The sequence below is a fragment of the Aspergillus heteromorphus genome (genome assembly GCF_003184545.1).
Source record: "Aspergillus heteromorphus CBS 117.55 chromosome Unknown BO70scaffold_5, whole genome shotgun sequence".
NCBI lineage: Eukaryota > Fungi > Ascomycota > Eurotiomycetes > Eurotiales > Aspergillaceae > Aspergillus > Aspergillus heteromorphus.
Genome location: NW_020290410.1, coordinates 34,628 through 62,399, shown reverse-complemented (window position 1 = coordinate 62,399; position 27,772 = coordinate 34,628). Strand labels below are relative to the sequence as shown.

The 27,772-nt window shown below is 56.4% G+C and overlaps 10 protein-coding genes and 1 non-coding gene across 11 annotated transcripts; 7 read left to right on the top strand and 4 right to left on the bottom strand.

The window, feature by feature from the left end:
* Positions 1-53: 53 nt before the first annotated feature.
* Positions 54-1,433, bottom strand: BO70DRAFT_359649 (uncharacterized protein). The gene has a single exon (XM_025542581.1). It carries the CDS (start codon positions 1,344-1,346, stop codon positions 327-329), a length of 1,020 nt encoding a protein of 339 aa, XP_025401698.1. The 5' UTR covers positions 1,347-1,433; the 3' UTR covers positions 54-326.
* Positions 1,434-2,431: 998 nt separating this feature from the next.
* On the bottom strand, positions 2,432-4,228 carry BO70DRAFT_309687 (histidine phosphatase family protein). The gene is made up of 4 exons (XM_025540135.1): positions 3,415-4,228; positions 3,238-3,355; positions 3,086-3,190; positions 2,432-3,031 (listed from the first exon to the last, which is right to left on the bottom strand). The coding sequence occupies exons 1-4, from the start codon at positions 4,199-4,201 to the stop codon at positions 2,596-2,598; spliced, it is 1,446 nt and encodes a 481-aa protein (XP_025401697.1). The 5' UTR covers positions 4,202-4,228; the 3' UTR covers positions 2,432-2,595.
* Positions 4,229-7,139: 2,911 nt separating this feature from the next.
* On the top strand, positions 7,140-10,213 carry BO70DRAFT_359646 (Zn(II)2Cys6 transcription factor; the record flags this gene model as incomplete). The annotated part of the gene is made up of 5 exons (XM_025542580.1): positions 7,140-7,266; positions 7,321-8,008; positions 8,056-8,664; positions 8,716-9,094; positions 9,138-10,213. Coding segments are annotated over 5 exons (2,394 nt in total), but the record flags the coding sequence as incomplete, so codon positions are not given.
* A 26-nt stretch (positions 10,214-10,239) lies between these two features.
* Positions 10,240-11,963, top strand: BO70DRAFT_385416 (MFS transporter; the record flags this gene model as incomplete). Its single annotated transcript, XM_025545735.1, has 6 exons — positions 10,240-10,254; positions 10,317-10,396; positions 10,447-10,509; positions 10,565-10,679; positions 10,732-11,049; positions 11,097-11,963. The coding sequence occupies 6 exons, from the start codon at positions 10,240-10,242 to the stop codon at positions 11,961-11,963; spliced, it is 1,458 nt and encodes a 485-aa protein (XP_025401695.1).
* Positions 11,964-12,496: 533 nt separating this feature from the next.
* Positions 12,497-12,774, bottom strand: BO70DRAFT_393881 (uncharacterized protein; the record flags this gene model as incomplete). The annotated part of the gene is made up of 2 exons (XM_025546416.1): positions 12,497-12,617; positions 12,698-12,774. 2 exons carry the CDS (start codon positions 12,772-12,774, stop codon positions 12,497-12,499), a joined length of 198 nt encoding a protein of 65 aa, XP_025401694.1.
* Positions 12,775-13,933: 1,159 nt separating this feature from the next.
* On the top strand, positions 13,934-14,409 carry BO70DRAFT_393880 (uncharacterized protein; the record flags this gene model as incomplete). Its single annotated transcript, XM_025546415.1, has 3 exons — positions 13,934-13,988; positions 14,047-14,207; positions 14,281-14,409. 3 exons carry the CDS (start codon positions 13,934-13,936, stop codon positions 14,407-14,409), a joined length of 345 nt encoding a protein of 114 aa, XP_025401693.1.
* A 1,140-nt stretch (positions 14,410-15,549) lies between these two features.
* BO70DRAFT_419698 (MFS transporter) lies at positions 15,550-17,274 on the bottom strand (the record flags this gene model as incomplete). The annotated part of the gene is made up of 3 exons (XM_025547489.1): positions 15,550-16,143; positions 16,195-17,123; positions 17,199-17,274. 3 exons carry the CDS (start codon positions 17,272-17,274, stop codon positions 15,550-15,552), a joined length of 1,599 nt encoding a protein of 532 aa, XP_025401692.1.
* Positions 17,275-18,860: 1,586 nt separating this feature from the next.
* On the top strand, positions 18,861-21,542 carry BO70DRAFT_419696 (uncharacterized protein; the record flags this gene model as incomplete). Its single annotated transcript, XM_025547488.1, has 1 exon — positions 18,861-21,542. One exon carries the CDS (start codon positions 18,861-18,863, stop codon positions 21,447-21,449), a length of 2,589 nt encoding a protein of 862 aa, XP_025401691.1. The 3' UTR covers positions 21,450-21,542.
* A 220-nt stretch (positions 21,543-21,762) lies between these two features.
* On the top strand, positions 21,763-22,130 carry BO70DRAFT_393877 (uncharacterized protein; the record flags this gene model as incomplete). The annotated part of the gene is made up of 2 exons (XM_025546414.1): positions 21,763-21,969; positions 22,083-22,130. The coding sequence occupies 2 exons, from the start codon at positions 21,763-21,765 to the stop codon at positions 22,128-22,130; spliced, it is 255 nt and encodes an 84-aa protein (XP_025401690.1).
* Positions 22,131-22,885: 755 nt separating this feature from the next.
* On the top strand, positions 22,886-22,956 carry BO70DRAFT_t95. The gene has a single exon. It is a non-coding gene; the product is annotated as a tRNA-Gly (tRNA).
* Positions 22,957-25,138: 2,182 nt separating this feature from the next.
* Positions 25,139-27,512, top strand: BO70DRAFT_369093 (geranylgeranyl pyrophosphate synthase; the record flags this gene model as incomplete). The annotated part of the gene is made up of 3 exons (XM_025544661.1): positions 25,139-25,541; positions 25,608-25,839; positions 25,940-27,512. 3 exons carry the CDS (start codon positions 25,139-25,141, stop codon positions 27,510-27,512), a joined length of 2,208 nt encoding a protein of 735 aa, XP_025401689.1.
* Positions 27,513-27,772: the final 260 nt, after the last annotated feature.

Below are 27,772 nucleotides of genomic sequence, written 5' to 3'. Positions count from 1 at the left end.
TGGTCCTATTGCTGATCATATCTGGCGATGCGACCGAGTGTTCTAGGGCCAAGTCTGCACATGTGACTCGCAACACGACTTCTGCTCAGATAGTGGGAACAACGGAGATTTTAAAGCCAGAAAGAAGGGCAACAGGCAACACAGCTGATGCGATTCCTGTGTATTATTTAAGAATTTCGAAGGGGGCGAACGTATTACTCGACACCACGCAGTGGGGGCCTCAAACTCCAACCAAGCCCATACATAAATCCTCAACCGTCTAGTGAGTGTATAACCCCAATCTCCCGACCTAACACCCATCAAGAAACCCCAAGTCTCGTCCTGACTTATTCGTCCTCCAACCCCGGAATCCCCAACTCCCTCGTCGCGGGATCCATCGACCGACTCCGTCTCCTGTCCCGATCTCTGTCCTCCGCAGCTACATGTCCATGCCCGTAAACATGTCCCAGCGCCGGCACCGACAGGGCAGAATATGCCTGCCCCTGCCCTGTTGTGGAGTCATCCGGACTTCCATTCGTTGGCTTTCTAGTCACAGCTGTGTATGATGTTGATGTCGATGTCGATGTTGATGTTGATGTCGATGTCGGATTCTGACTGCCACTGCCACTGCCACCGGAGGTCGGAACGGGCGCTGTCGGCGGAGACACATTGACATTAATATTCGTGTTCAGGTGCAGCGGTTCCGGCGAGAGGTGTGCCCAGGAGGGTAAACTGTATTGCGCACTTGTGGGTCGGGAGCGGGGGTGAGATTGGGATTGTGTCTGTGTCTGTGGGCTGTTATGGCCCGAGGCTGTCGGTGTACCGGCAGGGGTAGGCTGTCCCGGACTACTAGTAGTACTACTAGTAGTTGACGGGGAAAGATGCCCCGTCCCCGTCGAGGGAGGCGACTGCGAATGCGCAGCCCTGAGCGGTAACGGCAACCCCAACGGTCCAGAAACAGAAACAGGAACACTATGCCGATGGCGATGATGGACATTTCCCATCCTCTCCAACGCCGGAACCTGCAACACCTCCTCGAGGTCCTCACCCGTCCACAACCGCCGAATCTGCACCTCGCTGCACGGCTCCGGCGCGTGCATGTGTCCCAGGATCGAGCGACGACACCACGCGTGCGCGTCGCCGGGGGTGGAGAAGCCGAGTAGCAGTCCGCCGCCGTTGCTTTCGCGGATGTAGGTCATGCTGGGGCTGAGGGGGAGGTAGATGGTTGTGGGCTCGGAGGCGAAGATCCGCGATTCGCGGTTGAGGGTCTGGTAGGCGTGTGCGTGGGTCGGGGAGTTGAAGACGAGTTTGAGTTCGGGGGTTGGGAGGGTGAGGTAGATGTCTAAGGAGGGATGGGGGTGGGACATTTTGTGTGGTGGGTTCTGTCTGGATTGATGATTTAGGGCCCGGGAGGGGAGAGGGGAGTTGGTGTGGTGGTGTGGTGGTGGTGGTGGTGGTGGGGTGGAAAGTAAGAGTTCAGAGCGAGAGGGGAAATGGATGCCTTCTTAAGGGTTCTGGAAGTCATTCTCGTTGGTCGGTTAGTTATTTTTATCGCTGACGCTGACGGGGACTGAAAGTGTACCCTGTCCGGGTGTCCAACATTGAGGCTGGTGCGACTGCGGCCCTATCCGAGTCAGACCAACACGAGCGGGGAGGGACTCGCATGGATGGATGGTTGGTTGGTGTCACCACCTTAGTTCCAACAAATGTCCCCCACCCACTCGGACAAAGCATCATCGCGGGCTGTGTCACTGTCACTGTCACTGTCAGTATCTAACTAACACTACCGTGTTTTCTACCCGCGCTGCACAGCCTCATGCTCCACCAGATCTGGTACCAGTCAATACGATCCCCAACTCGCGGCCGTGACACAAAACGCCACACTCCATTCTTATTCTGATGTCATTCATTCGCTTGACCGCCCTTTGCGAGGATCATGGATCATTTAGTTTGCGTAGTGTCTGGCTAGTACTGGTTAGTGACGGACTAATCCCGTTGGTGGTGGGGATGGACCGTTGGAGTCAGTGTCGGCGGTGGAAATGACAGCCGGCGCCACCGGTCGGTTATCGCTCTTCGGGGTCTGTCTTCCGGGTGAGATGGATCCAGGGACTCGGGGTTAAGGGTTAAGCAGGGTGGCGGGTGGTAGTTAGTCGGGTGGGATCTGAGGGAGACTCACCGGTCGGGAATTGGAGTGCCGGAAGGGCAGGGGGGGGTACGGATTGATGTCGCCCGGGACTGTGAGGCAATGGGAAGATGGCTGGAACGTGCCGGGAAATGATTTCAGAGAGTCATGCCGGATTCAATCGCGTTGGGCTTGGTTTCATCGAAGAATTAGTAGTTGTTTCTCTTCCGGCAAATACAGCGGTAGATTGTCCAGACCGGGAAGATACGATCTCCAATGCTTCATACAGTACTATATTTCCAAAAATCGGTTCAATCATATATTTCCATCATCACTATTACCATTATATACACCCCTCCACAGCGATACAAACATCATGATTATCGGGCCATCCACATTTTACCCCCTTTCCTCTCATTAGACATGACTATTCTTTCCGGCTATACATTACCCGAGCAGCATAACATCTCCTCTCATCTCATCTCATCAATCGTTTAATCGGAAGCGTCACCCTCCTGGCACTTAATCGGCCCGGAGGGGTAGTTCAGGGTGGTGGTGGTGTTGTAGTCCCACCAGAAGCTGAGGTACTGGGGGTACGACGCCGGCACGTCGCAGGTGCTGGTGTAGTCGGGCAGGTTCTTGTTCAGGATGGAGGTGTAGTTGGCCAGGGAGCACGAGTAGCCGGGCCCGTCCGTGCAGTCGTTGAAGGGCACGACGCCCTCGTTCAGCACCAGGCGGACGTAGGGGCCCGCCTTGGAGATGGGGGTCGCCTTGCAGCTGAGGCGCTCGATCACGAAGTGGCCGCCCTGGGGGACGATGTTGCCGGTCGAGTAGGGGTTGCCGAAGGGGATGCGGTCGAGGGGGAGGTCTTCGTCGGGGATGAGGATGCCCAGGGCGGCGAGGATGGGGGTGATGTTCGTGTCGTGGGCGCTGCAGGTGGTTAGTTTTTTTTGGGGGGGGGAAGGGGTGGTTGTGGAGACGTACAAGTTGAAGAAAATAGAGCCGGCTTCCTCCGGACCCTGGTTCAGGAGAGTCAGACTGGCGTTGGCGTAGACGGCGCCGACAGCGGCCATGTTCTTGTCACCGGGACTGTGGGTTGTTAGTGGGGTTCGGGTGGTGTGGAGGAGGGAGCTTACCCCGCGCAGTAGTAGTAGTTCAGGTCCTCGACATAGCCAAAGCTGACCCATTCGTCCTGGGTGAAGGCGTTGATCCAGTGGGAAAAGGGGCGGGCGTTGAGCTCGTAGGAGGCCATCACTGGAGTCTGTTAGTTGGTGTGATCCGCTTGGGTCTGGTTGGAGAGGAAGAAGGCTTACCCATCAGGTTGTAGATATCGCTGGCGGTGAGGTTCATGCCAGGGTTCTGGGAGTTCAAACGAGCAGCGGCCACCTTGAACTCGGGCATGATGTTGGTCAGGGCGTTGCAGGTCGTCTGGTCGTTGTCGACATCGCAGCTGGGGGTCAGACTGTCGGCACCCTGGGTCTCCGACTCGGTGATGATGTTCAGGGCCGCGTTGGTGGAGTAGTTGTATCCGAAGAAGCCCTCACCGAACTTGCGCGCGGTGTTGATGACACGGCTGTAGCCACTGGAGAACAGAGGCACGACGGACTCGCCGTCCCAGAGGTGGCCGTAGCGGGCACGGTACTCGTTACCCATGGCGTAGCCGTCCAGTAGACCGGCGTAAGGGCCGCTGAAGGTCTCGGCGTTGTAGTAGCACGCGTCGGGGACGTAGTAGGTCCAGTCGTTCAGGAAGGCCAGGTCGCCCTTGTAGACGGTGGAGTTGGCCTTGTAGACCTTGGCCAGGGCGCTCTCGATGCCCTCGCCGGCGGAGGGGGAAGGGTAACGCTCGCCGTGGCGCTTGATGGCGATGACCTGGTCGACCTCGCAGCCGGTGGGGGGATCGCGAGCGACACCGTAGGACTGACGCTCGGAGTAGGGGCCATTGCCGCCGTAGTGCTTCAGGATGCTGTAGCTATCGCGGAACTCCTGGGAGAACTGCTTCTCCTGGGAGGCCTGGGGGTTCCCGGCGCCATAGGAGTAGGCAGAGGCCCCAGTCGCGATGCTCAGGGCACAGGCGAGGGTGAGGAGGGCGGGAGAAGGCATTGAGGCGGATGAGGAGGGGGGAGGATGAAGAAGGTTGGAGGTGAGGAGCAAGCTGCATCCGGAGAGAGGGACTTCGATGGGGGGGTTTTATACCCCTCACTCGGACAATTGTTGCCCGGCACGCAGACCGGCCGTCCAGCTGTAGGTCGACGATGTTCCCACCGAGGACGGAGCAGTCGGGAGCCACCAGGACGTGGGCAGGTCGGACGGGAGGTGAAGAGAGCCAGTGACAGAGGGCCTGGACAGCCCACGTGCTCAGCATCCCAAAGCGAGCAGGCGGGAAGTGCCTGGGAAGTGCCTGGGAGGTGCCTGGGAGGTGCCTGGCAATGGCTGCCAGTGCCTGCCAGGCAGGGCTGAGTGGAGCCCCGGTGGATCCCCCCGGGTTCGAATCACACGCCCTGGCCCCGAGGCGTGGCTGCGGGGGGCATCCCCATTGGCCGGGGGGCGGTGGGTCGGGCATAGACCAGCCCTCTGGTTGGCCGCGGAGAACAAGACAATGGGTGCAAAGAGCCGGACTGCTCGTTCTCTCCCCGGGGTTGCGTGGTCGTCTCTCGCGATGCCGAGGATGCAGGGGATCAGGGATTCGTCCTCCGCAAGTCTTCTCCGTATCTGCAACGTCAGTCTTTAATCTTCACTAATGGAATTACTTAACCGTACCTGAAGATACACACACACACACACACACGTGTCCCTCGTGCAGTTGTGCTCGATCAGTATTTTAGGCTTTCCCACGCAAATGTCACCTTCATCTGAGCGCAGTCCAGGATCAAAGCTATCCCTCCAAGCTTTTTGGCCAAAGCTTGGTCCGGAGAGCCAAGGCTCCAGTCCCTCCGCCACGCGGCGACATCACTGGCAGCCATTGAATCCGCGGCACCGGGGTCTTCCACGAAGCTTCTGTCACCCCCCCGATTCGTGGGTGTGACGCGAGGCCTTTGATACATGCAAGGAACAGCGCCATCGCAGAAGCTAGGACGGAGCTCGACCGGGAATACGATTTAGCTTCTACTTCGTGCGGCACAGCTGCTGAGCTGGGGACAGGGATCACAACGAATGATCAGGCAACTGCTGCCAATGAGCTGGCGGCGTGACTCGGGTAGATGGGAGGTGGTTGTACCACTGACTTAGGGCACTTCCACCGCGAACTTTCTTGGAGGTACAAGCCTGTCCTCCGTCGGAAGTCCCGACGGTGGTTCCCTCGTTCTCTATCATTCTCCCACGTGCGTGCCTTGTATCCCTGCTCGTTCGTTGGTGAGCACTGCTTCCAGTCGGCTGTATACGGCGTCAGCAGAAGAAGGCTTTGCAGTTGCCTAGAGTCCAGCAACGCCCTGCTGGCTGGCTGTGAGAAGCGATGATGTTGTGGGATTGTTTCCGGTGTTGGTGAGCTTTGTTGGTGGATTGCTTTTGCGGACAGATAGTGGATCGCCTGCTGGCAGCTCCAGCAGCACTGTTCAATGCCAAGCTTTGATTGGACTCGCTGTATGCGGTACTTCTTTCTCCCTTGGCCTAGGGCATGCGGACAAGCCCACCAGGATAGGCGACTAGTAGACCCTGGTGAGATTTGCCATAGGGCGCAGCGGACACCACTGCACTACAGCCCTGGGCTGTGCAGTAGGAGTAACAGTGGGGCATGATCTCACATTGACAAGTTCCCCTTCTCGTCTATGTTGTATATAGGGAGGACATATTTTTGTTGTCGATTGAGATGTTGATTTGAAGGATGCAGACGAGTCCAGCCATGCCGGTAGCACTGTGTCATTCACAGTTCCCATATTGCAGGCAAACCATACGACGGGGATCACGACCGATGCTTTCAACACTGCCAGTGTTACCGGGCGGTTCCCACAGCTATTGATAAATGTAGTTCTCTCTGTGTTAGATGGTTAATGTGTCAATCAACACCTGCAACTGGCCCCTTGTTACTGCCGTCGCTGGATGCTGCAGGGACAGAGTGGAGGAGATGGCATGAGATCTCATGGGCTCGTCATTGTATCGGATTGCGTGCGTATAACAAGCCCCTGGATCTCCTCTCGGTGATCGGGGTGGTTGCGGCCTTGCGGCCTGGAGGCTGCTGCTGCCTGAGGCAAGCATCCCGGCGTCCCGGCCGGGAATCCAGTCAGTTTGAGCCGAGATTGGGGTTAGCGCGGATTTGGATCCGATGGGAGCCTGACTGACAGGGCACCATTCTCGGTCGGAGTTAACGGAGATAATGCTTCCACGGCCCGACGGTGTTGTGGGCTCGGAGGCAGCTTAACAATCGTGGCGAGAAAGCTTCCGAAGGAGGAGACTGTAGGCAGCAGAGATGGAGTGAGGTATGACTCAGTGGAGCTGGCAGCGGGAGATGAGCGCCCAAGTGTGGCTCCAGCAGGGAGATACTATATATATATCTCACCCCACCTGCCGTGAACCGGCTGGCCAGTGGCCGCACATCTCAAATAACTACTGTAGATCTCGCCCCTTTTAAGACGACATCTATTCGAGATCGCTCAGTATGCTGCTTGGAGGAAGGAGCAGATGGGAGAGAAAGCGTAGATAGTAAATGGGAACAGGAGAGGAGAAGGTGGATACCGATCTCCCGGGTAGGGGCGAGACTGTGGGGAAGACGAAAGGGAGGGGTGTGATTGTTAATCCAGAGCAAACATTGTAGTAGTAGTAGTAGTCTAGTAGTAGTAGTCTAGTAGTAGTAGATAGTAGTAGTGTATAGACCCCGGTCTGCACGTGACCCCCCGACTAGCGAGCGCGCGCGACGAACAACTCGCGATCGACTTTCGCTCACTCCTCTTCCCTCTTCTCTTTCCCTTCACTCCCCTCTCCCATGACCTGCTTCATGGTCGCATCCAGCTCTACAAAACCCCCCCCTCCAATGACGCCATCCTCGACGCCCCATCCCCTCCCTCGCCATGTTCCACCACGTTCAGATGCCCCCTCCCCCCGGCGAGGATGCCCCCCGCTTGATGCGTCGGGGAAGACCAAGGATCGCACCCGACGGGCATGCGAGCGCTGCCGCCAGATGAAGATCAAGTGTAACGGGGCCATCCCGTGCGGCCACTGCCGGACCTCCTTCAACGGTGCGACCCTCCGCCAAGGTGTGGGACACGGCTAACGGGCAGGCACTCGGATAGACTGCGCCTACCCGGAGCCACGGCGCAAGCGGAAAGCCTCCCCGCATTCCGACCGGCTGCACGACCTGGAGAAGAGGATCAAGGCCATGGAGGAGTCCCGCCACCCCAACATGATACCGAAAGACCGCCCACACCCATCCTCCGATTCCCCGAACCCCCCCATTCCGCCGCAGTACGCGCCACCGGTCATGCCCACCGCAGGCCTCACCGGGGCTTCCCACGAGCCCGAACCAACCAGTACCGATCCCATAGTCCAGGGTCGCCTCACGTACGGCGAAGCACGCTCGGGGGGCTCGGCTTCCGACCGTGCGTTCATCGAGCGCCTGAAGGCGGAATTGGGGGACTGGGCAACCGCGGATTTTGACAGTCGGCTGCGGCTTCGGGAGAAACCAGGCGTGCAGCTGTTCCAGTCGAGGAGCCCATCGGCGCATACGGTATCGCTGCCCCCTCGCGACCGCGCAGAGTACCTGATCAACTTAGCCATAGACGCCAGTGTGCTCTACCATGTGCTCCACCAACCGACCTTCGACGCGACCTTCGAACTGTTGTACACGTTGGATCGGAACGACTACGGAGAAGGGGAGATGAGGCATATCCCGCTCGTCTACGCGCTCATGGCCTTCGGCTGTCTTTTCGAGCACATCGGCGAGGGCTCATCGGAGACGGGAGACGAGTTGGCGGCTGAAAGGTAGACCCCGTGCCCTGGATCGCAGGGCAACAGGCTGACAGGAGCAGTACTAAATACTTTACCATCTGTCGCGATCTCGTGGATCTGCAGAATTGCAGTGACCCAGTCACTCTCCAAGCCATCTTTTATATGAACCTCTTCATTTTGAGCACGGAAAGACTCTCTCCGAGTTACACCTGTCTCTCCCACGCGTTCTCGCTGGCGGTGCGCCTCAACCTCCAGCGCCCTAGCGTGCGGGAGATTCCCATCATGGTGGAGGTTAAAAGACGGCTATTCTGGTGTCTCCGACAGCTGTTGACCTTTGTGGCGACGATGGGTGGATACCCGCGGCCAATCGATGGCCGCGAGATCGACGTCGAACACCCCCTGGATATTGATGACTCGATAGCCACGAAGGCACACGGAAGTCCCATCCCATTGAGAACCATGTCGGGATCTGTTGCTCTGCTGAAGCTTTATTGTATATTTGATCGTATTGCTCAACAGCTCTATCCTCCTCCAAGTGCGAGGAGAGCAAAAGACAGCAATGGGTTCGTGAAACAATTGGTATCCAAGGACACCGTTGCGTGCCTCGAACTGGAGTTGCAGGACTGGGCCGCGTCACTGCCCCTTGGTTGCAGGCTTGGGAACAGCAGACACGCCGCCCACCAGGAAAAGTAGGACAATGAATCACACGCCCAATCTTGGCCTAGGCTGACCGATAACAGGGCGAAGTACGAGCTTAGCATGTCCTACGAACACGCTCAGGTTGTTCTCTATCGTTCCTTTCTGCACTACTACACCGAAGACCCGGACAAGAGCAGTCACAACGAATTCCAAACATATGCATCTAGATGTGTCGATGCCAGCCGCAGGCTGATACACTTGGCGGAGGACATGCAACGGGATGGTCTCCTGTATGGTGCTCACTGGAGGATCGCGTACATGATTTGCACGGCCGCTTTAGCCATGATCTATATCATCGTCGGCTTCAAGGAATCGAACGCGGCAAGTAATCTGAGGACTGAAATCAACGCGACGAGAAGAATGTTGATGTCTCTCTGGCCGTACAGCACCCATTCCCGTCGTCTTCACGTGGTCTTAATGGTAATGTCCTGTCTTCGACCCGAAGCCTTAGCTAATTTGTCAGGTCTTGACCACCGCGTTCTCCAAATCCGACCACGGCTCGCAGTCTCAAACGCCAAGCGACACGCCAGGAACGGCGCCCAGTAATCACGATAGATCGTCGACCGCCCTAATACCAGACAACACGTTCAGAGGAAACCCCCAAAGAAAGGATGGCATGGATCGGATCGCCGCGCAGACGGCCGCTCACGATCCAGGTGTAATGCAAGGCAACGTAGAAACGCGGACAACCGGGGCGTTCCCCATGCTTCCCGGCACCCAGCAGATTGCCCATCTCGAGTCTGCGCTCACAAATTCGGGCTATGCGGCCCCCCAGCTCCCGCAAAGCAGTTCGGCTGGGAGTCTGCCCGCAACAGTACTGGAAAATGGGAGAAATAGAATCGCTCAGCCACCCGAACATACCATGGAAGCACTTTCCGGGGCTACCCATGATTATGGACTGCCGCCGCTGATTTCAGAGACAGCGCAATACCTTGAAGGACGGCCATTCAATCTTCACCAGGGGACGGAGAGCGACGGGTTTCTATACCCACGGGAGCTGAGCGACTTTGACGGAATGGCCGGCGAGTTGCTGAGCCTGGACTATTTCTTTTAGATGGCCCAGTGCCCTGTTGGACGCCGAACTTCACCAACTGGACATGTCGGGATGGGAATAGCCGTAACACTTTTGTTGAAGGACTGGGAGCAGCACTTGATCCGGCTGAACAGAGGAAATGGGAGCCCTGGGCCGAGAAACCGGCCACTAACGCCAAAACCGGGCTGGCAGGTCCGAGAGCCGGCTGTCAGGGCCTCAATTACGGACTTCGGCAAGGAACCCGATACAACGTGGCAAACCAATCCTGTGCCATGATAGATGCTAGTCGATTCAATGTTGGAAGACACCGGTTGTTTGATGTAGTGCAAGGCGGCCTTTGCTTTACGATGCCCGGCCCGGGCATGCTCCTGGCACAGATCGTGTCCATATATTTATGGCCAGGGGTACTCAGTTTCTTCACATGGTTCTTCCCATGAATGGGCAACGCAACTGTCTCGTCTACGAGACCCTACCCTGACTACCTCTGCATTGGTATCTCATAAAATAGCCCAATACTCGATTCTTAAGCACCATGGCAAGCACCCAGGTGAGATCATCTTGTAGCACAATAACATTTTCACAGACCCTGTTCTAAAACAATACCTTCAGACATCAGACACATACCCCCTCATTGATCTGGAAAAAGACATAGTGGGATGGGAGAGTGCAGATGATCCGTCAAATCCTAGGTGAGGCAGAACCCTAGCGCATTCAACTCACGCGGCTGACCCCTGAGCAGGAACTATCGTGTTCCTCGGAAGTGGTTTTTGATGCTACTCATCAGCATGATCACGTTCGTCAGGTAAGCTTGAACTGCCCCTTGCTCTGGTCCGAGCATGAAATAACGAGTCGTTCAGTCCGTTTGCCTCTTCCGCTTTCTCCCCCGGAGCGGCCTACGCAGAAGAGGACTTCCATGTCACATCTACCATACTGGGAACTCTGTCCGTGACAGGGTACCTTATCGGCTATGTGGTACGTACCATACCCACCCGTCGAATATACCCCTTGCTCAACACGCAAACAGACCGGCCCACTCGTCTTCTCCCCGATGAGTGAGATGTTTGGCCGACGGATCGTTCTCAGCGGCGCCAATACCTTCTTCGTCGCTTTCCAGATTGGCTGTGCGCTGGCCCCTAACATCTCGGCTTTGATTGTCTTCCGCTTCCTCACTGGCGTTGGTGGCTCTGCCTGCTTGACAACCGGCAGTGGCGTTATTGCCGATCTATTTGTCGCCGAGCAGCGCGGTATCGCCATGGCTTTCTACACCACGGGTGTCCTTATCGGCCCTGTCTGCGGTCCGCTTCTGGGAGGGTTCATCGCCCAGCGGGCAGGTTGGCGATGGGTAGGCGTCCACCCGAGATCCCCTCGGCTCGATACTAACCATGTCAGGTCTTCTGGGTCCTTGTCATCGCGGGCGGCACCTTCTCCGCTCTCGTCATGATCTTCAACAGCGAAACCAACCCCGTGGTGCTGATGCGCTGGAAGACAGAACGTCTCCGGAAGGAGCTCAATCGACCCAACCTCCGCAGCTGCTACGACCAAATCAAACTCGACGACAAGTCAAACAACAACATTTCCCTCAGAAAACGCCTCACCATGCCCTTCTATCTCCTCGTCCATTCCCCCATCGTTGCCCTCGTGGCCCTCTACCTGGCCACCCTCTACGGCTGTCTCTACCTTCTCTTCACCACCGTCTCAACCGTCTTCAAAGACACCTACCACTGGTCCACAGAGATCAGCGGCCTCGCGTACCTCGGCCTCGGAGTCGGGTCCATGTTCGGCCAAGCCATCTTCGCTCTAATGAGCAACCGGATCATCGCGCAACTACGACTGCGCAACAACAATATATTTGAGCCAGAAATGCGTCTCTCCATCACCATCTTCTTCGCCATCTTCATCCCCATCTCCTTCTTCTGGTACGGATGGTCCGCGCAGGAGAAAACCCACTGGATTGTCCCCATCATCGGTCTCGCGCCGTTTGGCTTCGGCATGATCGGTATCTATAATACCCTGCAGACTTATGTCATTGATTGTTATCCCAGGTATGCGGCGTCTGCCATGGCCGCTCTCGTGGTGACGAGGGCGTTGGTGGGGGCGTTCCTGCCGTTGGCGGGACCAAGCATGTATGCTTCCTTGGGCTATGGGTGGGGGAATTCCTTGCTGGGGTTTGTCACGCTCGGGATGATTCCGGTGCCGGTGCTGTTTTACCGCTTTGGGGGGAGGCTGAGGAGGGGGTCGAGGTTGAATTTGGAGTGATTGTTGGATTGTGTGGGGTGAGGGGGTTGGTTGGTACGGTTAGCGTTTCTGTGGATGGTAGATTTGGTTTTGTCTTTTGCGAAGCAGTTTCATGGGAGCAGTATAGACTAATAATATGGGATCATGGGTACACAGTGACGATTGGGTTTACATACGGCTTCATCACACTTACTACATTGCTGCGGGAGAACTCTCGGACGCAATTTGTCCTCCCAGCACTATGGAGAGTGGAAGTTGCTTAGCTCGATTAAATCGATTAGACAATACATCTTGAAAATGATACACCGAGAGAGAGCCCAGGAAGAGTCTGGTCAGGATAGGCGTTGGTTATTTGCATCAATTTGCTACGTACATCACTGCAAGGAGTGTAGAAAGCCGAATAACAAGACATAATCAATCAACAAGCGGATGCGCAGTCAGTGGAAGACTTGAAGGAATGACAGGCCAACCACAGGACATATAATCATCATAAAAACAGAAATTCACATGTCCGAGTGAGAGGAATCGTGTCCGAGAAAGACCCATCACAATACCTACTTTCCAACATCCCACTCGTGGGCCCATTTGGCAATATCAAAATTCCAAGGACCTCCCACGGACTTGGTGCTGGAACAAACGCTTGTATCCTTGGCGTTGAAGGCTTTGCAGTATGGTCTAGCCAACGTCGAAAAGGTAGTGGAAATGTTAGCGCGTCGTGAAGAATCCGATGGTCTTAGCCACAATTTCCAGTAAACCCAGTGATCTCGTATCGAGTGCCAACGTCGCTGCTCTTGCCCCCGGTAAACACGTCGATTTTATATGTCTTGTACATCCCTCCCAATCGGCCACCCTGCGACCTCTGAGCCTGGACGGTCACAGGAAAAAGGATTGCTCTTTTTCAGAGAAGATGGCGAGAGAATGCAGAACACAGGATAGGGCAAGGACTTTAATCTCTTCCTCCCTCCGCAGTTGACGCAAATGGAAACTCCTCCGGCGATGAATAGGGTTTTCTTCTGATTACTCCATTTATTTGCAGCAGGTGGCGGGTGGACGCCAGTCTTTACCGGGTCGAAGGGGTTCTTGCCATACCTTTCGATTGTTGTCCCCCCATCCACTGTCAACGCGCTGCCTGTGATGATTATCTCTCAGATCACGTCGGCGGTCTGGGAGGTGCTTTAGAATACATACAAAACTCGTGGTCTTCCTTTGCACAGCATTGCCCAACAGTCAGCGTCAGAAATCCCCAAGGCTGGCTATCCAGACTGGCGTGCTATCGAGTAGTGCAAACTGGTCCCTTGATTTAGAAGTCCATATCTAATCCTCATTGATCTTTGCGATGACACATGGACGGGAAGTTGTGTCAAATTCGGGTCAAGAAACCCGTTCGGCTTGATCGCTTCGAGGACTCTATGTCGTTCCTTCTGCCTCGATTCTGCCTCCTATCTTTGTATCTTCCATGGATTGCAACAGTAACCCTCCATGTCTTCCCATATCTTCGCTTTTCAATTCAGCTCGGCGTTGGTGGTGGTCAGCTACCGTCGATATGGAAGCTACAGTTCTCGATTTGTCTCTTCCAGCGTGTCACCACGGTTAGCCCATAGGCTGAAGAAGTTGAAGTCTGCCGAACCTGCCATGCATCGCGTGGTAGACGCGTGGTTGGGCTGGTGGAGTAGGCGAATCTGAAATTTCAAGGCAAGGATGCGAGAGAATCGCACTGACGACATGACAGAAAAGCTAGATGAGGCCCGAGGAACCTCGATGACTCGATTCACTTGCGATGCATTCACTGCCTCTTGTTGATGACTGCCTGCTCGACTTCTCTCCCCCATCCCTCTCTTCTTCTACCCTTCCTTTCATCTTTCCTTCACCTTCATCAAACAGTCATTCCCATCCTCTCATCGACCCTCTGCTCCCCCACTCGCGTCCTTCCGCGTCCTCAAACCGCTATCTCCATCTCCCATCTCCCATCCCACCTTCATCCGCCCAGAACCATGTCTCCCCAGCTACACGTCACGACTCACGAGATATGTTACCAGGAGACCGCCCGTCAGTCCCATCCTTACGCCCCCTTCAAAAGCCACACCCCCCACTAACACCACCCCAGATCTCGGCATCACTCCTGTCTCCCATGACCGCCTCCGCGCCTTCTATCGCGGCGCCCTCGCGAAGATCCAAGAGACGCATACTCGCCTTCCCCACGCCATGGAGGTTGTTCTCCGGTTCGAGGAGAACTCGCACAACGCCCGCGACACGATCGAGTTTGTGGTCGGTCATCCTGGTCCTCTCCGTTTCCATTTCTGATGCCATGGTCTGACGGTGACGGTCTGCTGCGTACTAGATCCGAAATACGGAGAGGACTACGATGCAGGATCAATTGTCTGGGTTCGTCCATATGGTGCATGGACTTTGTGCGCACCCGAACGGTCGGGGTCGTGGCGTGGATATCGAGGTCAATTTCTTCTTGTAACTGGGACCGAGGTGGGTTGGAGAAAGTGTCTGTCGGATAAGGGATGTCTGGTGTTCGCTCGCGGGGGTTGTTCGGCTTGCCGAGTGTTTTGAGGCAAGTCGGGAGCATTTATGAGACACTGTCGAGGGATGTTCGGTGCTCTTTGTTTTTGTACGCCGTCCGCACGGAATCAGGGCATTATCTCGGATTTCGTGCGATGCGCCCGTCATATGTTTCCCACTTCCTTTTGAGCGAGCTCTACTCCTGTCTTGCCTTGGATGAGCACCGGACGGTAGCTGGTATCGCCGGTGACTACGAGAAAGTCCTTGATGTGCATCGGGCAGTTTCTTGAGATTATCTTCAACATCTATCCGAAATCATGTAAGCGCGGCTGTCGCATCGTGAAATGACCATGTCGGATAGTCTACCCCGGCGCCATAATAGCTCAAGAGTGTAGCTGTAGATACGGGACAGTCAACTGGGAAAATCTGGAGCGAGGCTGGTGGAGATGGAACGAGATAAATCTCTCGAAGTACGCCGTGACATATCTGCCTAGTTCCGCATCGTGTGATATTCTCGATCTTCTGCGCAAGATCAGCGGCCAGTTTCGTCAATGTCGTGTGCACACTCTCATTCTGAGCGGTGGCTTCCTGGTGGACAAACCCATCGGTCTCGTCACTGACAACCGACTCCTTATAGTAAAAGAGCAGGTCGTTGACACCGTTGGTGAAATCGTTGCGATCGGCCGTTATGTGAAGAAACGTGCTGAGACGGTCGAGAGTATAGAGCTCCTTGGTGAGGATGAAGTATGCTGAGGGATATGCGTTGGACCTTCTTAGGTATTGCCAGCGTGATTGACGAACAGTCCCCCGACCACAGGTGCCATGATATCTAACAGGTCATTATTTTAGAGCCCGTGCCCGACCCCACCGAGCCTCAACCTGCGAAGTTGGGGTTACGGAGCAGGTTTCTTGTGGTCCCCGAGATCCACTGGGCCGACTGCGGAATATCAGGGCATGTCACCCTTGACGACGACCAGAAGACGCGCCATTTGATCTGGAACTATGGTTCACAAGTATCAATCAGGCCATCTTTATAATTTTCTTTCCCTAGACCCGAACGTATCAAGAATGATCGATGGGTGATCAACTCTTCAACCATTCAAGCCTCCGTTGAATCAGCCTTTTCCTCTTCCTGTTGATTCCTGGCCAACCTTCGTCTTCGATGATCTTTGAGCAGAAAGATAAGGGCGAGAACAGTGCCGAATGCCGTCAACCCGACAGAAAACCAGAGCGTCCCCCGGTAACCATGAAGCAATTCGGCCTTGGTGTGTCCGCCATTGTTGATCTGAAGTTCAATGGTCCCCGCGAAACCAAGACCCAGCGATATACTGTAGACAACAATCGTCATGATCACACTGGATCCCATGCCCTGGTACTGACGAGGCACTGCGTTCGAGAACATGATCGTGGCAGCAGGCAACGATGAATCCATTGCAAAGGTGGCGATGAGGGTGGCGAAAAAGAAGTAGGTCCAGTACGTCGAGTGCACGGGTCGCAAGGCCATGAGAAGGGAAGTGAGGAAGTAGCAAAGCATGGCAAACAACATGATGGACGAGGCTGGAACCTTGTTGATTATTTTGCCAACGACCAATGCTGTTGATATGCCGGTGACGAGGATAGGAGAAAGCCAGGCAGCCAGTTGAATGGGAGTCTGGCCACCGATATTGAGGCATATTCGGAGGACGTAGAAAAGCTGGACCTATCGTTAGTTTGACATTCTTTCGGAGGAAAGATCAGTACTTACCCAGATGCCAAATGTCGACCAGCCCGCTGCGGTACAGCCCAAGGCGAAGGCGATGTCGGAAGTAAGGACGTCGACAGGTAGGATTGGATAGCGAGCTAGGCGAAGTTCGATGTAGAAGAACGCCGCCAGGAACACGAAACTGAGGATCAGGCATACGTAGACGTAAGGCTCGTCCCAGGTAGTGACCAGGCTCTGATTCCAGGCGAAGTTGAACAGAACCAGAGCGGTCACACCGCTTGCACCTCCCAGGAGATCAACGCGGTCCAAGGTTTCGCGAATCGTTCGTCGCTGTTGTTGCTCACCCTCGACAGGCATGTTTGGAATTGCCACGATGGCGAGGACGAAGAGAAAGGCAACCCCCAAAGCCTGACTCCAGTAGATCCATGGCCACCACGCCATGGCGAAGAGGGGCCCGAAGAGGAGACCTGCCATCGCACCGACTGGAGCTGATGCAGCAAACCATGCGAACCCCATGTTTCGAGGGCCCTGGGAGAAGCATTTGCCCATGATGGCGAGTGCATTGGGCACAGTTAAGGCGGGACCGAGGCCCTGCAGGACACGAGCAAGGATGTAGACGGGGTAGCTGGCGTAGACAGAGGCTCCTGCCATCATGCTGGTCAAAGCAAGCCAGCCCATCCCGATGATGAAGATTGCCTTGCTGCCAAACTCGTCCCCCAAGCGTCCTCCGATCAAGATGAATGTGCCTAGAGTCAGGCTGTAGCCAGCGATCGTCCACGAGAGTTTACCAGGCTCGGTGACGCCAAAGGAGTCCCCGATTATTTCGAGCGTCGTGAGGCTGTTGCATAGGCCCATTTGATTGGTGAACATGGACGAACACACCGTCATGATGAAGAGGATCCGCCGAATCAAGTGGTAGCCATCGGCAATGTAGACGTATTCATCTTGCGCAGTCTGTGCGGAGCCTAGACCTGAATCCGCATGGGTTAGCCACCGCGTCCAACAGGCCTCCAGCTTCTGCAGGGTATCTTTGGAGAGCTATCTACCATTATCATGCCTCGATGGTGGAATTCCGGAATGATGCGATGCAGGTTCCTGCCCTTCCAGAGATGGGGTGGTCATTGTGAATAGGATTGAATAGTACTTGGCTGTAGCGACGGGCGACGAGGCTTGCGGAGAAAAGAACGAGAATCAAATCCATGGAAGATGAAGGGAGGGAAGTAGAGAAGAGGGCACCGCTAAGCCCATCTGTCCACAAGCACAATGCGGCCTCTTTGGATGCTGTGGGAATGTCGATTTGTCAGAAACCATTTCCGGGGTAATAATCACACCGTCTACAGTATAAAGTCTCCGTGGTTGCAGGCGTGGTAACGTAATCGGACGCTGACCACTCCTCTCAACCAATTCACCTGGTTTACTCAACCTGGCATGATTCAGTCAGAATTAAAGCTATCCAGATAAATAGAAAGTCTACCTTGAGATAAGGGACTAGCTCTTGCTTTGCGATTTAATTTGAAACAGGCGTGTGCGGCTGCTTCTGATATCAAGGGAAATATTCTAAAAGAGTGATGAAAAGAGATTACAATGCAAATCATGGCAAAGGATCTTACGATCAAGAGTTGGTGTTCAAGGGCAAGATTTGTGATATAGATTTCCATGACTATATGATGGACTTACTTGCAGGATAGATTTCCTTACAAGGGTCGTGAACCCAACCTCCTCGCGGGTTTGTACTTGAAAATATATATGGGATTCTACGGGTCAGCAGGTAGCTGCGGGTAATGATGTGGTAGTAGTAACTCCCCTAGATTGCACACTTACACTTAACTCAATTATGAGTATTCAGTCTAAACATCTTATTCATCAAGTCCTATTATTTGAGTCAGCTAGAGAGTATACAAATTATATGACTTGAGTACGGCTGAGCGGACAGGAAGCCTTGTTCTCCACACCCTAGAGTCGTAAGTATTGTCTCTCTCAGAAGTGAGAGTGATATGGAGCTGATATCCGGTATAACGAGTGCGTTCCCAATCGACCTCCACCACTTCCCCCCCCCCAGCGTCCGGCCCCTTTATCGCCAGCGAACAACAAACAACACTCTAGCTACAAAGCCAAGGGTGACACTGTGCCCTTTGCTCCTTATAGCTGACATTTGCTGCCTACAATGATGTTCCCTACAATGGTGCACCCCTGCACCCCTGCTCAAAAAGACAGGAATCCGACCGCAGGGACATGAGTCAGCAGAAAGGCTCGACTCGACATTCTACATCCTCCTTCCTCGCATCGGAGGCTGGCGGGGGCTTTTTTAAGCCCAACTCAGCTTCTCGTACCTGCGTGTGGCGACCATCGGGCTCTCCGACTGGCCTGGCCGGCCGTATTGGTGGGGGGCGTTGATCCGTGCTTTGGCATAGTCCCGACGGGAAGGGAGGGTCGTCGGCACAAATCTCCCCATTTGCATCGGCCACCTCGAAGGTGAACCCAGTTCGGTGATGGACAGCCATCGCCCCTTTCCCCAGGGCGAAACTTGCCGAGCCGTGGTCCAGCTGAAGGTCGGTCTATATATGACAGCCCAGCCCACGCGGTGCGTCGACTTGTTTGGTGGTTTGTCTCGTCGCCTGTTGTTGGTCGTGGTGCGCTCGCTCTTTTATCTGGCTTAGGGTTTCACTCGCTTCATTCTTTCCACCTCACGTTCCTTCTTCGACCCCACCATGTACTATTCGGTCGCTGGAGGTCTCGCCCTCCTGTCAACGCTCGTGCCGACGGGCCTGGCCGCGACGATCCCTCAGCTGGCCGTGCCTGGCAACAATGCTGCCAGCGAGTCGATTGCCACCGTCACCTCGTCCTACGCGACCACCGTGACCAATGTTCTCACCACCACCACGGCCTTCGTGACGAGCACTCAGGCATGCACGGTCGGCACGGTCTCCCTCGCGAACAACGCCGGATGCTCGAACTATGCCTGGTCCAGTGCCGGGGTGTACCGGCGTGAGATGTGCGACGGGGTCTCCATCTCTGGCGCCGTCACCCGCGCCGTCATGAACGTGTACTCCAGGCAAGCCAATATCAACGGCTGTGAACTGTACTGCAGCATCTTCAATGGGATGTGCAATGCGGTCAACTATGCCCCGGCCCAGAGCTCCTGTCAATACCTGTGGGCTTACAATGATGCGACGGTTTCGGTCTCGGGCTACCAGGCCCTCAGCACCTACACCACCAACCCCTGCTACGACACCATCACCACCACCGAGACCGGATATTCGACCCAAGTCCTGACCAGCGAGGCCACCACGACCTACCTGGTCACCGTCACCATCAGCTCGACCCCCTCGGCCACGCCCACTTCGACTTCATCCCCGGTGGTCGTGTCCAGCTCGAGCGCTGCCGTCTTCACCCCTGCCGCCAGCTCCACCGTTGCGCCGTCTTCGGGCTCTGCCTCCCCCTCGTCCTTTGTCACTGCTGTTGCGCCTAGCTCGAGTGCCATCGTGGCTTCGCGATCCAGCTCTGCGGCTGTTCCCCCTTCCGCCAGTTCGATCGGGGTGTCTCCTTCGCTCTCGGCCTCTTCCTCGTCTCTCGTCAGCGTCCGGGTGCCGAGTTCGAGTGCTGCCGTGGCCTCCAGCCCCAGTTCTGCAGCCATCTCTCGTTCCGCCAGCTCTGCTGTTGTCTCTCCTTCGCCGTCTGCCTCTTCCTCGCCCGCTGTCAGTCTTCGCGTGCCGAGCTCGAGTGCTGTGGTGGCCGCCAGCCCCAGCTCTGCAGTGATTTCCCCTCTTCGCAGTTCTGCCATTGCCTCGTCGTCGATCCCTTCTTCTTCTTCTTCTTCTTCTTCTTCTTCTTCCTCTTTTTCTCCTTCTCGCACCCCCTCCACATCCAGCTCGGCTGCTTTCGTCGGTTCTAGCGCCAGGGTCAACACGCCCTCCGCGTCTTCCTCTTCCGTGGCCACTTCCTCGAGGCCTCTGATCCACTCGACCGCCACTGCTGCCGTGAACAGTGTGTCCACTGCTTCATCGCAACCTGCACAGCTGCCTGGCTCCATCCCGGCCTCTTCCCCCATCTCAAGACCTCCTCACTCTTCCGCTATTCTGCCAGGTGCACCAAGCTCGTCTAGTGCCATTGCCACTCGACCCAGCGGCCCCTCTGCAGTGGTTGGGGGACACTCGATCTCCTCCGTGGCGGGTGCTGCGGCCACCACCATCGTGTCAATCGGATCGACCACCTCCACCGTCTTGACCACGCGTACGGCAACCATCACTGCCTGCCCCTCGAGTGTCACCGACTGTCCCGCCAGTGCGAAGACCACATTCCTGACCACCGAGACCGTCGTCGTCTCCACCACCGTGTGTCCCCTGACGGAAACCCTGACTCTTCCCCAGCCCACCGGACCCAACTCCATCGAGACCTCTGGGCCCGAGTTCACCACCTCGACCGTCCTGACGACTCGCACGGCCACCATCACTGCCTGTCCGTCCAGCGTCACCGACTGCCCTGCCAGCGAGAAGACCACCTTCACCACCACCGAGACCCTGGTTGTCTCCACCACCGTCTGCCCCGTCACGGAAACTGCTGGCCTTTCCCAGCCGACCAGAACACACCCTGCTGAGACGTCTGCGCCGGAAGTCATTACTGAGACCGTCCTCACCACTCGCACGGCCACCATCACTGCCTGTCCCTCCAGTATCACCAACTGTCCGGCCGATCAGAAGACTACTCACCTCACCACCGAGACCGTTGTCCTGTCGACGACCGTCTACACAGTCACGGAAACCGCCGGTCATTCTCAACCGACCAGAACCCCCCCTGCTGAGACCTCTGTTCCGGAAGTCACCACCGAGACCATTCTCACCACTCGCACCGCGACCATCACTGCCTGTCCCTCCAGTATCACCAACTGTCCGGCCGATCAGAAGACTACGCACCTGACCACCGAGACTGTCGTCCTCTCCACGACCGTCTACACAGTGACCGAAGCCGCCCATCCCACCGCGACCAAGTCGGTCGATGCCTCCGGTGAGGAATACACCACCTCCACCGTCTTCAGCACGCGCACTGCAACCATCACCGCCTGTCCCAGCAGCGTCACCGACTGCCCGGCCACGCAGAAGAGCACCTATGTCACCACGGAGACCATCGTTGTCTCCGTCACTGCCGTGCCCGTGACTGCGGTCGCTGCCGCCACTCAAACCGGCCACCCTCTGTCGGCGCCTGCGGCCCTTCCTACCGGTGCCGGAGCCCAGGGAGGCTATGAGGATGATGTTGAGATCATTTACGAGACTACTACGGTCTGGATCGAGGCCTGTACGTGAATGATGTCAGCTCGGGGGGTCGATTGCTGTTGAGATCATGAGTAGCGCGGCATCACTTCCAGCCACCTTGAATGTTATGACTTTCATTTCCGTATAATAATATATAAATCTTTCTTTTTGTGCTTTGACTACTCCCTGGAAATCGAGTCATCTGGTCAGAATAGGCGCACCCTTGAGAGTTATAATTCTCATACACCGGCCAGTTTCGTTGTAAAGTTTGTTCATAACTCGTAAACGTCACCAACATGGAAACACACATCAAAGAATTGGATCCCCCGACCCAAACCCTATTACTCTGGCGCGCGGCCCCGCCATGATCCCCCTGCAGGGCATCGACGTGCCCTTTCACTCCGCCCATCTCAGACCGGGCGTCGCCTCGGACCGTAATTCCCTGGAGGAGCGCATCCCGCAGACCGAGGTGGATCCGGTCAGGTTGGTGGGCAACTGGATCTCCAATGTGATGGGGACGCCGTTCGAGTTGAGTCGTGAGTATATTTTGGGCGATGGTCGGGTGCTGTGGGTAGGTTGGGAGCTGGGTGTTTGTGTTGTTCACTCATATGGCTCGACAATCGACGACTTTTGATTGTGTGGTTACATTGTCGCTGGAGGGGGAGGGTTGTGGATCTCTGCTAGGGCTGCGCCTGTCGCTACACGTCAGTAACAGACATCCAGAACGCGTAGATCAATGGTACGATCACTCCACCAGATTATAGTCGCGACGCGTTCGTAGTAGACCAGGTGATGATTCAACAACAGATGGATTGACGAGACCAGTCAATCGCCAGAGAACTTGTCTTCAACCAAGACCGAGTGTGGGTTGGCAGAGGGAGAGCAAGCACCACAAAGAGAAGCCGATGATGCAGTAGGACGATTTGAAAAAAGAAAGAGAGGGAGAAAAGAAAAAAGAAAAGCAAAACAAAACAAGGGAAGAAAGAAAAAAACACTTCCAGTGAATGTTCTCTCCGAGTCTCAAACGGCCCTTTTACCAGGCTGGTATGTTGCTATCGAAGTGTATAACGGGGAATATATATAGCTGCAAACCGAGCGAGTGATCCACCACCGTAGCACCAACACTACGAGATATAATCTTTTGCAAGCATCTGACAGCTTTCCAGAATATATTCCAAAATGTCTGTGTTTCTTTTTCTTACCTCTGCTATTATTTCCTACCGTTGATTACCGACTGTTCGAGTTGTTGACCCTCTGGCCGGGTAATCAGCTTCCAATCTTCCAGGTATTTTCATCGCTGCTACGATCCGTTCGAAACTCTCTGACTTTCTCATATATATCCAAAACACCATACATCTTCAATCCTGGAAGAGATGCGCAACATGGGGGATAGGCCATGTGGATGGGGTCGAGGGCAATCTCAGCGGAGAAGCGTGGCATGAAACCTGCCTTGTTTAACGCAACTCCGCCGCATTCCCCCAGTAGAAGCATCATTGGTCTAGTGGTAGAATTCATCGTTGCCATCGATGAGGCCCGTGTTCGATTCACGGATGATGCAACGCAATTTCTTTTTTCCCCCTTCTATCTCCTCTCTCTTCTCTCTTCTGTCTCCCCTTCCCCATCCATTGTTTCTTTCTTTCTTTCTCGACTGCTGCTAGATCGACTGCAGCCTGCCACGGACCTGCCGATCGCCTTTCCCCCCCCCCGCGCAGCTGCAGACCGCCGGCATTAGCTTGGCTCTCTTCTTGCCCCACTGCCCGCCTTTTTTTTTTTTTCTTTTTCTTTCTTTCTTTCTGCCTGCCTGCCTGCTTGGTAAATGGTTATCGTGTCCACGCCTGGGTGAGGCATGCATCGCCTTTTTCCAGGCATCTCTCAACCTATCAGGCTGCCCACCACCACCACCACCACCACCACGATAAGCCGATCCTGGCTTCTCCTGCCTCCACGACAGCATTCACTAGACTAGACTTTTTGCTATCTACCAGCTAGCCATGTGCACTATACACTCTAAACGATAGATACCGACTTCTTCTGCCCTTCAGCGTGGACCAACCACCACCACTCTCTGATCGACCTCCCATCCCCGAGGCGGACCAGAGATGGACCAGAGATGGACCCGATGACGTCCACGGGGCACCACCGAACGCGAACTCAACAACCGGAGGGGGTCCGAGGGGAAGGATTCATCTAGGACTCATAGAACCACCAGACAACACAACACAACACACCACAGCCAGCCAGCAAACAAGCAAACAAACAAATAGCCGTGCCCCAGGGAGGGGCGGGGAGGATCCAATAGGAGGCCCGGCGGAGAATAGACCCTCGCGGTGCTCCACCGAAGGTGTCAGTTACTCGGGTTTGCTCGACGCGATGATGCTATGGCTGGGGGACGCGGAGGGTCCGGGCTGGTTATCATCCTCCTCGGTGTTTTTTTTTTTTTTTTTTTTTTTTTTAACTCGTTATCTGTCTGCTATCTACAGTATCTATCTATTCTCATCTGCACGGTGTCGATCCTGACCGTTGGACTCACGGTAGGGTTTACCAAACCTAAATCGATGATTAAGTATATATAGTTTTGGGGTTGGGGATGATCCCCGCCAGCACATGAAATCTATCTGAGGCAGAGAGGGGTCATCCCATCACCACACCCATGGATGGATGATGATGGGGGGAGGGGGGGGGATTGCAGGTGCCCTGGGCCGTCCTGGGGATATCATGATCAAGAAAGACCCTCTGGTTTGTTTTGGTTTGTTTTTTTGTTGTGGTTTCTCCGACTCAGGGAGGTGGGGCCGTCTGCCGTCGCGTTGCGCTGCGTTGCGTTGCGTTGCGCTGCGCTGCGGTCGGCAGACAGACAGACTCCGTCCTGCAGGTATCAACTCACCACTGGAGAGACATACTAACTCGATACTAGAAGGATAGCTGGTCGACAGCTTCTTGGTTAGTATCTATTTAGTATCCTCCGTAGTTAGTGTGCACCTGATGACCTCCTCCTTGGCGGATGGTTGACCGCAACACCTAGTTAGATATCTAACTCCCCCCCCCTTTCCCTCGTGAGAAAATCTCTGCGCCTTGCCCCCCCCCCCCCCCCTCTCCATCTTCATCGCCACTCAACCCCCTCTTTCCCAAAAAAACTTATTTTTTTTTTTTCGCCCGACCGGCAAGCAGATGAGAAAGAGAGAGAGAGATAGCAGATGCCCGCGTCATGAAGCGTCCGGGCGAGGCGTGCGTTGGTCCAATGGGTGGGGACGAGAGGAGCGGTGAGGGCGCAAACTCCACCGGGGCGACGAGCAGCTGCGAAAGCCAGACACACTTAGAGTTAGGGCAGCCAAACGGGGCCACGAACTGCTGTAGCCGCAAGACAGACTGCTCCTCCCCTCCAATCAGACCCTCTCTCCGCATTAGCTTGCCTGCCGTGCAGTCGGCAGCTCTTTTGTAACTTCTGTTTCTCTCGGCTTGTCGCCAGGCCACCCCGTGGTCCCTGCCCTGCCCTGCCCTGCCCTCGATAACAGAGAAACAGAGATTTCCCATCGGCCCATGACGAGCTGCCCGATCGCCCCCCAGGAGGGGTCGTCGTCTCATCGTAGCTATATTAAAGAACCCCCCCCCCCCTCGGCGCATCTGTAGCGGGTTTCCTTTCTCCCTCTCTTCATCCATCTTCCAACGTTGTGACTCGGTTGTGTCCGGTCCTTCTCATCCCCCCCTCCACTTCCTCTCCCATCTTGCCAGAGGACCCCTCTCCAATGTTCAAGCAGTATTCGCATATCCTCTCCCACAAGCGGCGTCGCAGCCGGGCCAGCACCGTCCAGGTCCTGTCCACCCCGTCCGAGCCTGCCTCGGACGTGCCCCCGGCCCCGGAGCCCGTCGAGGTATGGACGCACTCGCAGCCCATCGCCGACGACGAGCCCCATCGCGAGGGATGCTTCACCACCCTGTCGCCGCGCATCCACAAGTACGACCATGTCGCCCAGCGCGGCAGTGATCGCTTCGTCGAGGACCTGCAGGCCACCCTCCAGACCTCCGAGCCCCCCGCCAGCTACCTCGCCTCACCCGTCGGCAACTACGCCAGCTTCCTGTATCCCGAATGCCTGCCCGAGCGCCTCGAGGTCGTCGCCTACCTGACCGAGCTGTGCGGGCTTCACGATGGTAGATCTGCCCTGGTTTCTGCGTGCCTCCGATGAGATGGTACTGACGTCTAAGACAAATCCAAAGGCAAACCCCCCACCGAGTCCGCCGACGTCCCCGTCGAGTCCCCCCGCACCGTCGCCCGCAAGGCCCTGCTCGACAAGGCCCTGGCCCAGCTGTCCGAGAAGGAGATCGACGGCCACGAGATCATCGACTGCTACCGCAGCAACTGGCTCGTCACCCCCGATGTGCCGACGGCCGAGAACTGCGCCAACCTGGACGACTACGTGGCCCGGAGACGGTTGAATGCCGGCATTGAGTGCGTCCCCCCGCCCCCCTAACCCTAACCCCCTTCCCTCACGATCCCCCCCTCCCCACAACCCTCATCCCGGACAACGTATCCTGACTTGCCGGCGCAGTGTCTACTGGACCCTGATGGGCTTCGCCCACGGCACCCGCCTGGGCAAAGAAGACCAGGCCGTCGTGCGCGACGCCCTGGACGCCGCCGAGCGCACCATGTTCTTCACCAACGACTACTACAGCTGGCCCAAGGAGAAGCGCCTCGCCAAGAAGCGCCCCATCGCCAACGTCATCCTCTTCCTCATGCAGCACCAGCACATGTCCGAGGACGATGCCACCGCCAAGACCAAGCAGCTCGTGCTCGACAACGAGGCCGAGTTCGTCCGCCGCCGCGACGCCCTCTACCAGGCGACCCCGGACCTGGCCCCCCAGCTGCGCAAGTGGATGGAGGTGCTGGGTGCCGCTCTGGCCGGCATCCACTACTGGTGCAAGAATGCCCCGCGGTATGCCGTGCCCGAGACGGCGGAGGAGAGCGAGGTCGAGGAGGTGGAGGTGGAGGTCGAGGGTGGGTCGTCCTCCTCCGCGGAGGGGGATGATGATGATGATGACGAGGACGAGGAGGAGTCCTCGGACGACGAGACCTCCGCGGATGACGCGGAGGAGGAGTCGCAGGAGGATTCCGAGGCCGAGGACCGTGAACCTGTCGCGGAGAGGGCTGAGCCCGGGGAAGGGGCCGTGTGGACGCCCCTGGCCGGCGAGGACGAAAGCCCTGACAGCCAGCTGGACACATCAGCCCTACTCGCCCCGACCAGCTACGCGCGCGCCATCGCCGCCACGGCCCTGCAGACGGACCTCATCGCCGCCCTGAACGTGTGGACGCAGGTGCCCAGCCGCCCGCTGGCCAGCATCAAGCAGGTCATCACCGCGGTGCAGGACGCGACGCACATGCTGGAGGACCTGCAGGACCAGGCGTCCCTGCGCGAGGGCCGCACGCCCGCGCCCCTGGTCTACGGCCCGGCCCAGTGCCTCAACAGCGCCGCCTACACCTTCGTGCGCGTCGCCCGCATCGTCTCCACCCTCAACTGCCCCGGCATGCTCGACGGCCTGCTGCAGGACCTCGAGGCCCACTTCGTCGGCCAGTCCTGGGAGCTCAACTGGCGCTTCTCCACCCACTGCCCCGCCGAGGGCGAGTACCTGGCCATGGTCGACCAGCGCTCCGGCGCGCTGTTCCGCATGCTGATGCGTCTCATGCAGGCCGCCAGCATGGGCGGCGGCTCGACCCTGGATCTGGAGCCCCTGGCCAAGGCCCTGGGCCGCCTGTCGCAGATCCGCCACGAGTATCTGGGCCTGCTGGCCGACTCGTCGCGCCCCTTCGGCCAGGACCTCGACCACGGCCGCGTCACCTACCCCGTCGTGCGCGCCTGCAACCTCGACCCCGCCAGCAAGGTCGTCATCTTCGGCATCTTCCGCCAGAAGACCGAGGGCGCCGCCCTCCCCGTCGAGAGCAAGCGCCAGATCGTCTCGCTCGTGCATCAGACCGGGGCCCTGCAGGCCACCTATGACCTGCTGCGTCAATTGGGACGTCAGGTCACCCATGCCCTCAGCGACCTCGAGACGGCCGCCGAGGAGCTGAACCCGGCCCTGCGTGCGGTCGTCAAGGCCCTGGCCGATGTGCCGGCCCCGGGTCCCTGAGATGATGTGATGATGCCTGTGATGATATGACCTTGTTCTTTTTCTTTTGTCTGTTTGTGTGTGTGTGTGTGTGTTTTTTTTTTTTTTTTTTAGTGTGTGTTCCATGGCGTTGGGGGCATGATTGTTACGAGACTTTCCTTGATGTACGTTATGAGGCTTAACCATGTGTGATGATAATGACGATGATTTGACACTATGATGGTCTTCGGGAACTTGGCCAGATGGGACAGGTAACTTGGCTGCAGATCTGGGGTAGATGG

Bases quoted from the DNA above. Each gene is read 5' to 3' on its own strand.
- BO70DRAFT_359649 (XM_025542581.1), bottom strand. From the start codon at position 1,346: ATGTCCCACCCCCATCCCTCCTTAGACATCTACCTCACCCTCCCAACC.
- BO70DRAFT_309687 (XM_025540135.1), bottom strand. From the start codon at position 4,201: ATGCCTTCTCCCGCCCTCCTCACCCTCGCCTGTGCCCTGAGCATCGCG. The intron at 3,356-3,414 runs GTAAGCCTTCTT...AACAGACTCCAG, and splicing joins CGATATCTACAACCTGATGG to TGATGGCCTCCTACGAGCTC. The intron at 3,191-3,237 runs GTAAGCTCCCTC...AACAACCCACAG, and splicing joins AACTACTACTACTGCGCGGG to TCCCGGTGACAAGAACATGG.